The sequence below is a fragment of the Tympanuchus pallidicinctus genome, unplaced genomic scaffold (genome assembly GCF_026119805.1).
Source record: "Tympanuchus pallidicinctus isolate F22 unplaced genomic scaffold, pur_lepc_1.0 scaffold2, whole genome shotgun sequence".
NCBI classification, from domain to species: Eukaryota; Metazoa; Chordata; class Aves; order Galliformes; family Phasianidae; genus Tympanuchus; species Tympanuchus pallidicinctus.
Window position 1 is genome coordinate 44,422,568 of NW_026294721.1, and position 11,938 is coordinate 44,434,505.

General features: G+C 44.8%; 1 protein-coding gene and 1 long non-coding RNA gene across 3 annotated transcripts; both read right to left on the reverse strand.

Annotated features, from left to right (window-relative positions):
- Positions 1-323: 323 nt before the first annotated feature.
- LOC128080636 (estradiol 17-beta-dehydrogenase 11-like) lies at positions 324-5,996 on the reverse strand. The gene is made up of 7 exons (XM_052683023.1): positions 5,742-5,996; positions 5,551-5,658; positions 4,860-4,991; positions 3,617-3,723; positions 2,714-2,851; positions 2,408-2,524; positions 324-1,234 (listed from the first exon to the last, which is right to left on the reverse strand). Exons 1-7 carry the CDS (start codon positions 5,949-5,951, stop codon positions 1,147-1,149), a joined length of 900 nt encoding a protein of 299 aa, XP_052538983.1. The 5' UTR covers positions 5,952-5,996; the 3' UTR covers positions 324-1,146.
- An 800-nt stretch (positions 5,997-6,796) lies between these two features.
- LOC128080638 (uncharacterized) lies at positions 6,797-8,529 on the reverse strand. Of its 2 annotated transcripts, XR_008206821.1 has the most exons (5): positions 8,433-8,529; positions 7,901-7,971; positions 7,383-7,430; positions 7,166-7,268; positions 6,797-6,884 (listed from the first exon to the last, which is right to left on the reverse strand). It is a non-coding gene; the product is annotated as an uncharacterized LOC128080638 (long non-coding RNA). The 2 variants fall into 2 exon arrangements; XR_008206820.1 differs by lacking the exon at positions 8,433-8,529 and having other exon boundaries at positions 7,901-8,087.
- Between the last annotated feature and the right edge of the window lie 3,409 nt (positions 8,530-11,938).

Consider the following 11,938-nt stretch of genomic DNA (forward strand, 5'->3'; position numbering starts at 1 on the left):
CAGTGAATAGGATTAGCATTTCAGGGGGTGGGATAAATAATTCCTCGCTTCTGTATGTGCTGTTTGAAAAGATAAAAATAGGTGGAAGTGTGTGTGTTAACTGGTGTCAGTACTGGTTTAAATCTGTACTGCAATGATTGCATTAATTAGTTGAAATGAAGGCATAGCAAGGAGTCTCTGGCTTCCCAGTTGATGCCTTCTCATGTTCTGTACAGGCATAGGAGTTCTGGGGACTTCCATTTCAGCTCACCCCGGGCAAATGAATGAGGGGTATTTAGGCTTAGAATAGCTTTGGTTTTCCTTTTAGTAGAGGAGACTGATAATGGAGCAGATAAATAGCAATTTTTATTAGGTTGGAGTAGTTACCTTTTAGTGTAAGGACAAAAACAGAACCACACTTCCTCGTTCTTATGAAAAAAAAAATCACATTTTGTGGTAAGCATGAAACAGAACAGGGCACTCAGTAATTTGTAGGAAATACTACACTTGTTTCAGAGGAAGGTGTTTGAATCTGGTTGGAGAATCATCAGCAATTTGAGAAATGACATCAGCAGAGGGCATATATTTCTTAACACTGCACCTTAAGTGCACCTGTAGGATGTGGTTGTGACTGTAACTGCTAAGAGACACCTGGTTAGAGAACTGCTTTTATTCTGTACAAGTTGTACTGGTGGAGCTCGTGCATAATGGACAATCAACATATTTAGGTAGTGGTTAATTAAGAGGCTGTATTATTTCAGGTACTTACTACAAAAAATGCATTAAACTGTGTGCAGTACAAGGCTTTTTGAACTTAAAATGATTCATTAAGGTGAAGTAGGCCACCTATAATCATTCCTCCCCACAAGATAATTTTAGGACCACGTTAATTTATACTCCAATTCCACTGCACTCACGTAAGCAGTTGTGCACATTCCAGAACAGTCCTTCTGACTTCTAGAGCTGCCTCTCTGCTCTGCTAACACACCATGTTATGCACATCTGTTCCTGCTGCAGGTGTGGGATGGACCATTAAGGTGTGATGGGAAGCGGTGGCCTGGAAGAAGTACCCATCTTAATTCTGCTCTGAATCCAAATTGCTGTGCTACACTCAGCATATGTTCTGCTTTCACTCATTTCATGGGGAAATAAGAAACAATTTCTTTTTCACTGATTGCTTCCACGCCCAACGACTGCATCAAACTTAACATCAGTCAGCTTTTTGAGATAATTCAAGGCACGTTCTGGAAGCAACCTGGAAGAAAAAAAATCCATGAAATTAAACCTAGGGTAAGAATTCAGGTTTTGGAGGCAGTGGCACCACAGGTGAGACTGGAGCTCATCTGGGCACAGAATGCACGTTCACATCAGACAGACCAGAACTACAATCTGAGGAGTACTTCCTAAAAACCCACTGCCTTCATAACTCTTTGTCTAGCTTGACCTCCAGTCCCTTCAGCACCTTCTTCTTTTTATGATCACTTCAAGGACAGATATCCACTGCAAAGATGTTGATTCAATTACTGCTTGCAGGTTTAATGTTGAATGTAGACAAGTACGTTAAAATGAAACGAGAACTGACTTTGCTTTCAAAACCTCATCTGGTTGATAGAGAATTTTGGGAAAGCAAAAGATTCTTTATGCTGTCATAAAACAGTTCTGGCTGCCTCCTGGCTTTTATGGATAAATTACTATGAAGTAATTGTTGAGATACTGTAGATGCTAACTGGAGTGGTAATGTAGTTGTTGTGATACAAATCTAGCTTTTGAATCTGAGCTGTGGAGAAAATGCAGCCCCAACAGAGCAGCTACACTGGATGTCTAAGAAGTATGAGGGGACCAACCTCACTTCACATGGCTGAGGGAAAGCAGCAGAACACTTCTCAAGCAGCATTCCCAGCAGTTGTGACATAGACCTGGTGCTGCCATGAAGAAATGAACACCAAAAAGCAGCAGATTCTTCACTGTTTTTGGAAATTGTCTGGGGCTGCTGGTCCAGAGAAATTATTTTTTGCAAGCCCATGGGATATTCAATTTGTTATGGAAAAGCAATCCCTTTATCTTCTGCATCCCTACCATATCCCAAATGGAGCACCTGAGTTCTTCACTCAGCACTTGTGCAAAAAAAATGGATCATAACTACCTACGTGACAGCTCAACAAAATCCTCATGGTGTCTGCTGTTGTCAGTGGAAAGAAAAACAATGCACTGCAATGCTGATTTGCCCCAGCTTCTAAAATAGCACAAAATTGAATCTGATGTTACAAGTGCTTTCAAGAAATATTTAGATGTTGTACTGGTTTAGTAGGAAATATTGGTGACAGGTGGATGGCTGGATGGGATGACCTTGGAGGTCTTTTCCAACTTTGGTGATTCTATGAAGTGTAATGCTTGTACACTTGCACTTATCCCTTGTGTTGTTACATACCTTTCAAGAAGTAAAGCAAAACGTTGATTTGATGGAACAAAAACCATTTTCTGGTTGGTCACTATTCCTTCCATCAGTGCCTTCACAACTTCATCAACCTCCAAGATCTTTCCAAGCCTAAAATCAAAAGAATGCATGTAAGGGCAACAGTGATAAAAACATGGGCAGCAGCTGAATATGAAGTAGGATGCTTCACATGTGCATGAAGTCAGGTAAATAAAAGATAACTGCTATGTGGGGTATGTACTCAGTTTGAATAACAGGTAAAGCAGGGGCAAATATGTAATGCTGACTTCGGATCATTACCTCATACTGGGGTTTTTGACAAATCCAGTATTTATAAAAACTGGACAGAGACACGTTGTTTTTATTCCATCCTTTCCCAGTGAAGACAGCTCATCCGTTAGGGCTTTATGAAATCCAACTGCAGCAAACTTGCTTGAACTGGTGGAGGAAAAAAAGCACAAATCAGAAGGCATGAATGTTATTTCTGGCCTGATAGAAAGGAGCTGAGAGAACATGCAGTACTGACTAATGAAGGAAACAGTGCAATCCACTTGGGAAGGCAAGGACTAATTGTAATTTTTGCTGTCTTACAGCGTTTTCCTAAAATAGATATTGCTGCCTGGGGAAAACATTTTGGGATTTGAAGCGGAATATCTAAGTAGTCTCAGTAGTGAACTGTCAGAGGAGTGTTAGGAAATATTAATTGGCATGCGTAAGTCTGATGTTTTTATTTTTGAAAGCTGAATTCATAGACAGTGTAATGTCCAGCATTTCTTACTACAGGAGAAAACATGGCCTGAGTCTGTAAAGCTAAGAAGAAAAAAGATGGTAAAAACATACAAGTATTATTTTTTCTTATGGCTACAGCAACTCACAAGAGCACTATGTTATTCTAAGAAGAAGGAAAGCAGATACCTTTTTCACCAATCAAAGTCTGGATCAGTTATGGGGAGGAAAAAAAAAAAACAGATTCCATTAGTTTATTTGTCATTTCATTAGTCTTTCATTGAAGCATTGTTCCCGATTCAGTCAGAGCTAATGAGTAAATCAGTGGGCATTCCCACAAGCACTTATGTGCTGAGTGCTGTGGGTTTTCTTCCTCCTTTGGAAGAAGCTTACTGAGTGTACATATTCCCTCTCCATGTTTGCTGGTGGAGAAGACAAAGATAAGAAATGAAGAGAGCTGATTTTGAAGTCACTTACCAGTAAACCACCATGAAAGGAGTTACAAGATGACCTGCTGCAGAAGCCACTGTGACAATGTGACCGTAGTTGTTGTTCATCATTGTTGGCAGAAAAGCTCTTGTTGTCTTGAAAGGGATTTAGAACAAGGACCAGAAAAAGGGTTGGGGGAGGAGTAAAATAGTAATGTCTTAAGTGTTTTTCAACACTGTTCCCAGATATGTGCAATTAAGTGACTAATGCTTTTCCTAATGCTAGGTAGGTTCTGAGAACCATAGAAATGCCCATTCTCCCTCCAGCTGATGCACTGGAAGGACTCTTTCAGCAAAGTCAGGTATCAGCAGAAGATGATATTCATGGTACTCCTAGCCTGCTTTTCAGTTTCACTTGTCAACAGCAGCACTACAGTATCTCTCCCCAGCACACACACAATTTGTAGTACCCCGTTTTTCCTCCTGCAAACGGAAATTCTTTAATACTAGGAACGCTGCTGAAAGCTGTCCTATCCCCAGGATCTGATTGCCAGAGTCCCAAAGAGCCAAAACCCCAGCTCAGAGGTGTCCCAGCTGCATCACCTCCACACAGGCTGCTGGTAGAGAGCTGGGAGAAGCCCTGCAGGAGATAAGACAGGTGGCAGCACTTGCAGGCAACGGCAGGACAGCTACAGGATGGGATTAAAGCAGTGCCAGGAGCCCAGAGCAGAGCCAGCAATGAGACAGGTACAAAATACTTCAGGACAAAGCCCTGCAGACTGGCAAACGTGCTGGTGGCAGTCAGGGAGAGGCTGGGTCTGGCTGCACCATGTGGCATGGCTAAGAGCCAGCAGACAGCCCTGCTCTGCACCTAGCTCTATGTACCAAAGGCTGCCTTCTCTCAGGGGCCAGATGATAAAAAAACAAACGAAACCACTTTGCATTATATGAAGACGTCTTCTACTGCTTGCAGGCTCTTGGTGCCTGGCTGAGAGTGCCCAAACAGCCTGACCCAAAGAGAGACACTAAAACACTTGTGACATAGACCAACCTACGCTGCAGGAGAGGCCATCACAGCCAACTTGTGTGGAAAGGAAAACAAGGGAGCCAGGCCAGACCCAGATCAGCAAGAGACAATCAAGTTTCCCAACAGCCAGACTGAGTGCATGTTTGCTATACACACAAAGCAGCAAGAGAATTTGGTAATTTGCCTGTAGTTTTAAATAACTGTTGGTCTAAATACATATCCTTAATAACGCTTATGGAGGCATGAACGTGCTGGAGACCCTTACCCAGATGTGAGCAAGAATGTTGACTTCAAATGTTTTCTCAACTTGGTGGTCCTGGGTGGAAAGCAGGTCGGCAGCTGCAATCACACCAGCATTATTCACCAAGATGGAGACATCACCAATGTCCTTTTTCACCTTTTGGACCAAAAGATGTGTAGGTGAACGTCACTTGTTAACACACAAAGTCCAAGGTTGTGAGTAGCAAATGATTTAATTCTTACAGTGATTTTCTTGCAGTCAGGAACATGCAGTGTCCTTGTTGCAGCCAAAACCACAACAGTCCTGAAAGCTGGATGTTCTTCCCTTTTTTATTGCCAGTTATTACAGTGTCCTACGCATCGCCCATGGACAAAGATACTCTACAATTACAGCTGGCACTGTGGACATACAAAATGATTTGAACCATTCCCTACAGTGCAGCCTTATACATTTTTATGTCTGTTCCTCAGCAAGGCAGTAGCAGGAAGTTTGGTTGAAGGGTCTAAAGTCTGAAGCACGAGCTTAATAGGACAAAGGCTCCCAGATTAGAATGAGACAAGCTGCAGTACCTGAAGGTGTGTATGTACAGCAGCAAACAGTGGTCAGATTGCAGGGGCTTGCACAAACTGAGTGGGACACCTCGGTGCTGTCTTCCAGCACTTCCCAAATCGAAGCACGTTTGGGTAAGCCCTGGCACATGCACCTGCTCCCCTACCTTCTCGGCAGCGCTGTAGATCTCCTCCCTTTTGCTGCAGTCCACCACAAAGGTGTGAACGGTGGCTCCCAGCCCTTCGCATTCTGCTGCTGTCTCCTTGAGGCCGTGCTGCGGGAAGAAGGATGCATGTAAGACACGGGTGCCACGGCCTCGGAACAGCCCGTTTATCCACACCGCGGCCCTAGCCTCACCGCCTCGACGTCCCACAGCACCAGGCGGCTCTGGCGCCGGGCGAACTCGAGGGCCGTGGCCCTGCCCAGCCCGCGGGCAGCGCCCGTCACCAGCACCAGCTCCCCGCGGACGGTCTTCCTCTTGGCGGGCAGCAGCAGCTTCACCAGCGCCTCCACGTAGGCGTACAGCAGCGTGCCCAGGAACACCAGCACCTCCAGCGCGGGGTTCATCTTGCGACCGCTCCGCACGACCGCGACAAGTCAACGCACGCGACCCCGCCGGGGCAGAGGGAAGCAGCCAATCGGGAGCGCGCTGTGAGCGAGGGGCGGGGCCGAAGGAGGGGCGCAGCCAACGGGATGGTGGCGCCGCTGATTGGCCGGGCTCCGCCCAATGAAATGGCGATGAGCTCTCGGAGGTGGTCACGTGTTTTGTTTAACAAACAAAACATCTTAAAATCGTAGGTAGGAGCTGGTGGTTGTTGCTGCAGGAGGGGGTTGTGCGCTACGTCAGCAGTCAGGGGCATGGGATGCAGGTTTGACAGAGCCCAGAGTCTGAGGGCACAGCTGCTGCACAGAATCACAGAATCACCTGGGTTGGAAGGGACCTCAAGGATCATGTAGTTCCAACCCCCCTGCCTAGCAGGGCCACCAAGCATACACATTCAGATCAGGTTGCCCAGGACCCCGGCCCTTCCTGTTTTGCGGACAGTGGGGTCACTGAAGTGACATGGGAATATTTGTTGTTAAGAAATGATGAAGAAGTTGTGATTGCTTGCTGTCTATCATTTATTCAGGCTTAGAAAGTAAGCAGACAAGGGTGGGGAGAGATATTCACTGTGACCCATGCTGGCTTCAGTCACGGAAACCTCTTTGCTGATCTGTGGTTTCAATGTGCTGGTGACAAAAGGCATGAGGGTGCTGAAGGAAGCAGAAGACGATCGGAAAGCAGCAGTATTTCATAGGCGACAGCTCTGGTTGTTCAGATAGGTATCTACAGAGTGAGAACAGAATTGCAGAGTGGAACCAATGGCATTAGTGGCTTTAGTCTATTAATTGATGCATGATGTGAAGCACATCCCCAACAGCGTCGTCAGCTTTGGAAAACAGAGCCCTGTGAGCAGGTGACCGGGCAGCTGCTGGTGGCTGAGGATAAAGCTGGCTGTCCTGTGATGAGTCAAAATAGCATTGGTTTTCATTTCACGTGAGGTGCTTATGTTAACAGAGAGTGCTAAAGGTGAAAACAGAAAAATAAGAATTCTGCAAGTATCATGCTGAACAAGGCATAAAAGCTGCACTGCTTCCAAGAGCCGTGTGTTATTTCTGGAAGGAAAAAATTCTCTAAAGACTGTTTATTGCATAATTAGAATAATGCAAGTGAGGAATAGGCAAATGTAGTGGTAGAGCTTGCTGCAGGATTGTCTTCTGCTACGAGACGGGTGGCTTACCTCAGACTCACAGCAAAACAGATGGCTAAGCATGCTTGGGGCGTTTCTGGAGGAGGCGAAGAATGGAATGCAAAGGAAAGAAAATGGTCTTTTCTTGTGGGTACTGTGAAAGGAGAGAAATTGTGCATCAGTGTTTCCCAGTTCAGTACCAACCCCTCCAGGTAAATCTGAATGTTAGAGCTGATGAGATTCAGTTACTGAGAAATAGAAGGCTTACCTGTTCTGAGCTGTCTGAACCGGAGCTTTCATTGCTGTCAAGCTGCTGCTGTAGAAAAAGTATGATTTTTTATTTTTTTTTTTGAGCAAAGCATAATTCATTGTACTTGTGGGGTTTTTTTGTTAGTTGTATTATCAACAAAAATAAACAGGTACTTCATTTTTGTTTTTAAAAATGCATATATTTTTAATCAACATGTCTTGTTAGAATGCTACATCTAAGAAGGGAATTGATCTTCAGTGTCTGAAAAATTGTCAGCTTAATTCTGTGCTGTTGGAATGAGGACTTGGTTGATGGGCTGGGTGTGAGCTTGCTATTTATTGTTTTTGCTTTCAAGTCTGAGAAGGGCTTAATCTTAACCTGAAAATCCAGATTGGGAATACCATAAATGCATTTAGCCGTGTAACAATCACTGATGTTCTTGAGGCTGTCCTGACAGATAAAAGCCATGTAATTTCCAGCTGTCAGTGTTAAGATTTCCCACACTGGATGCCTGTGTATTTTTGTTCAGTACTTACTGCATTGGTGACAGCAAGGACCATGCTCAGAATGCAGGACAGCAGCAGGAACTTCATTGTGAGAGAGACTCCTATGAAGCAGAGAGCAAGCAGAGTTACAGCTTTTGGCTGAAAAGGAGATGTGGAGAAGTAATAAGGCTGTCCTCTGAGAGGAGTGACAGGGAAATGGGGCAGCAGGAGCTGTGCTGTGAGTTGTGTGCACCACATTGGGTGTCCTCGAGTGCCAGCTCTGTGTTTGAGCTGCTGATTGCGCAGCCAGGGTAAGTAAAGGGTGTTTTTTGAGTGGTCTTTGCCAGGAGCTGTTTCTTTGCAGCCTCACAGAAAGGCTGAGGAGCCTCTGGAGCTGATGGTGATCGCCCCCCTCCCATATCCAGGCCCCTCCAGCAGGGTCTGCAGGAGCAGGTTTGTCCAGGACTGTGTCCAGGAGGGATCGGAGCCTCTCCTGTGGTGGAGGCTCCACAGCCACTATGGACAACCTGCTCCAGCACCTGCCTGTAGCATAGCTCAGGTAAGAGCCAAGGATCTGTGTTACCTTTGGGCTGCATGTTGAGCGGCTGGTCGGTGGATCAGGAGGAGGCAGATGGCTCTGGCAACAGCGATGCATGGATGGCCGGTGTCTATATATATATGGTTTTGGGTAGTGTGGCTTGCATCAGAAAACCACAAGATGTCATGAGTCACATCTTGTTTGGACCCGCTGATTGTTGAGTTTAATTACTTCCCACCTGGTAAAGCAGCCAAATGTTTTAGTTGACCTTTATGATTTTTATATAATCCTTGGGGGATTGACAGGTTTGGCAATGGGAATGTGTGTTGTGTTTGTGCTGTGAAAGGAATGTCTGTTGTCTTTTTCACTATGGAAGTTCTCCTATGTAGGAAGTACTTGTGTGATAACAATGTCCAGAGTACTGAAGCTGCTAACTTAGAGGAAGGGTTACAGTTTCCAAAATGGAAAAATCAGCTAATCGTGGAAACCTTTTCCAGGGTCCATGTGTATAACAACATCAGTAGAATTCACCATCAATGTGTTCATCAAGGAGAAGTCATGCCTGACAGACTTAACAAGGTCCTGCAATGAAACAGCCTGATGGATGAGCGGAGGGCAGTGGATATTGTCTTCTTTGGAATCAGTAAGGCCTTTGCCACTGTCTCCTGCAATGTCAAAAGAAATTTGACTTCTTTGAAAGAAAGTCCTCATCCTCAGGGAAAAGAACTGACAGTGACTGTAGAAAAGAAATAAAAGTGCCCCTCCAAAATGGGCAGAAGTGGGAATAACTGGAGATTAATTTGAGTAACATGTGGAGATCCTAATCTGCCTTGGAGATGTAGTTGTTTGCCTCAGGGAACTTGGACGGTTTTAAGGAAAGTCTTCCCTGTTTGTCCTGATGAGTTCTGTTTCACTGCATCTTCTTCTGCCACTTGGCTGGAGCAGAGCCCCAGTTGGTTTTAAGCTCTGTGGAGAATAAGACAATCCCTTGTGTGCTGACCTTTCCTAAACAGGCTGATGAACTAGCTTTGATTGTTGTAAACAGGCTGAGCCATGGCTGTGGTCAGGCAGAACAAAATGCTGTCAAAACTTCTTCCTCCCTAAGAGATTTAAAGTCCCAGAGAAAGGCTCTTTATCAAATGGAATTTGCACAGAGCAAGCTAATATACACTAATCCAAATTCATTTATATGCCCTGCTGTGTGATGTTACAGAGGTGCGGTGGGTAACATGTCAGATTTATAGGAGGAACTGTCAGCAAAATATGTTTTGGTGGTCACCCATCCTTTGCTTATGAAAGATATTCCAGTGCTGAACTTTCTGATGGCTTTATTCATTGCCCCATGGAGAATCAGGCCGGAGTTGAACTGGGATAAGCAGCCCTTGCTCATACGAGGGCAAAGGAGCAGGAGCCAAGTGGAGTTCTGTGTTCTGAGCTGCCAGAATGGCATTTCTGAATGCCATTCCTTTTGACATGGTTCAGGTGAAGGCTGTTTTCTGATCTCACTCTGTAGGAAGTGTTTGGGGTCTCCTGCTTCCAGCAGAGTACATCTGGAGTGGTTGTTTTTGGTGAAGTGCTTGGCTTGAAATCACAAAGATACTCATATGTAACGATCTCCTTTTTTAAATTGGCATGTGTTCTGCCAGTATGCATTTGTAATGTAACTGTTCTTGGATCAGCCTGTTGTATTTTGCATATCTAATTGAGTATACATTGCCCAGTTCATGCTTTGATTTACCTCTGTGTAATTCAGCACCCAGAACCTTAGCCAGAATAGAAATGTTAATAAGAAATTGAAGAATTTAAAAGATCACTTGAGTTTGTTCCTCCAGCTCTAATGATGTAACTGCATTGTCCTGTTTGAAAGGGATTACTTGCTTTTCTCTTTTCATTTAGAAATTCACATATATTCAAATTGTGTTCATAATTGGACATAGAAGGATTTTTATCTTACCTACTCTAAGAAGAGTGAAGGCTCCATTAATGTCCAGAATTGGCTTGTATAAGATCAGTTGTTAATAGAGATTTGGCTTTGGCTGCTTTGGCTGCACAGTTGCTCATCCTGTATCTGGGGCAGATGTTTGATTCCACTGGAGATGCACAGAACTACAGACTTGTTACTCTTCTCCTGGAACTTCTTTCTGTTCTTAATTAGCACATCAGCAGTGCAGCCAGACCCTAATTTCACAGCTCAGCAGTGCTGGCATTCTCCTGGCACAGAGCTCAAGTCAGAGCTGTGGCTGAGGCAGGGAAGTGCCAGCTCCAGGACTCAGGGGGAGGCAGAGCATGAGTTCAGAGCCACTCATAAGTGCTCTAAGCCAGTGAGAGACACCAGTATTCAACTGTGGGACGTTACTGGAAGTTGCTACATGAGGTTTGATGGCATAGGCTTCTGTTAAGTACCTGTAACAACCAGATTTTGGAGTAAGCTTGTCTCTTGTGGCCAGGAAGAGAATTGAGAAGCCTAAAAAAACATTGGTACGCAGAACAAGGACTATCTTAGAAGCCACCCACTTCTTGGTGTATTTAATGTGGGCAGCGTATTCAGGCCTCCTGCAAATGGCCACTGGCCAGCCAATGCCTGCCACAGTCAGTTCTGTGAGTAGGCAGAAACACAATCTGTGCCCTGGAAAGGTCTTTGACCAGCGTTTCGTTGCATGGTGTTCTCTTGTATCTCAGGGCAAAGGCAGGTAGTTCATGCAGAGCTTCAGAGGCTTAACCTCCTGGTCATTGCAGGTGGCTGCCTCATGTCTGGCTTGTGAGGAAGAGCTGGGCCCATATGGGGCTGTTCCCCTTATATTCCTGCCCATTGGTTTGGCACACACACCTGTGTCTGGGCCCAGGTCCCGGCAGAGTATTCCTGCATTGCTGCTGCTCCTCTGCACTTGCACAGGGAAGAGCAGGGTGGAAAGGGGAAGCCCAGAATTATCCAGGGCTCGCAGTGCTACAGTATCTTGTGCAATGAATGGGTTTAGGGTTTCAGAGGATTGGAATAGATAAACTCTCAGGAAGGAGAACAGGTATGGCGAAGCGTGTATGTTAACTGGAGTCAGTGCTGTTTCAACCTTATGCTGTAAGGAAAGCATTGCTCAACTGAAAAGAAGACAGAGCCAGGAATATCTGGCTTACCAGCTGAGGCCTTCACTTGTATTCTACACAGTCATAGAAGCACTTCCACTTCAGCTCATCCCAGTACATGAATGAAGGCACAGCATATCCTTGCTTTTACTTCTAACAGATGAGCCTGACTTTTGAATACTAGAACAGATAGCATAATTTACACTAAGTTGAATTATTTGCCTTCTAGTATAGGGAGAAAAATAGTGCTATTTTTTTCTGCATTCTTATGAATATGAAATAAATCACATTTGTGGTGCACATGAAACAGAACAGGGCACCCAGAAATTTGTAAGGAAATCACAGAATCATAGAATGGCCTGGGCTGAAAAGGTCCACAATGATCATCAAAGTTTCAACCCCCCTGCTATGTGCAGGGTTGCTTTGTTTTAAAGGTGTTTGTCTGGGAGGCAGAGAATATGTTACTTGACAAC

What these genes read in the sequence shown, in the direction of transcription:
- LOC128080636 (XM_052683023.1), bottom strand. Translation starts at nt 5,951, where the DNA reads ATGAACCCCGCGCTGGAGGTGCTGGTGTTCCTGGGCACGCTGCTGTAC. An exon ending in TGCTGTGGGACGTCGAGGCG is followed by an intron (nt 5,659 to 5,741) that starts GTGAGGCTAGGG and finishes TTCTTCCCGCAG; the next exon opens with CACGGCCTCAAGGAGACAGC. An exon ending in TTTGCTTTACTTCTTGAAAG is followed by an intron (nt 1,235 to 2,407) that starts GTATGTAACAAC and finishes TTTTTCTTCCAG; the next exon opens with GTTGCTTCCAGAACGTGCCT.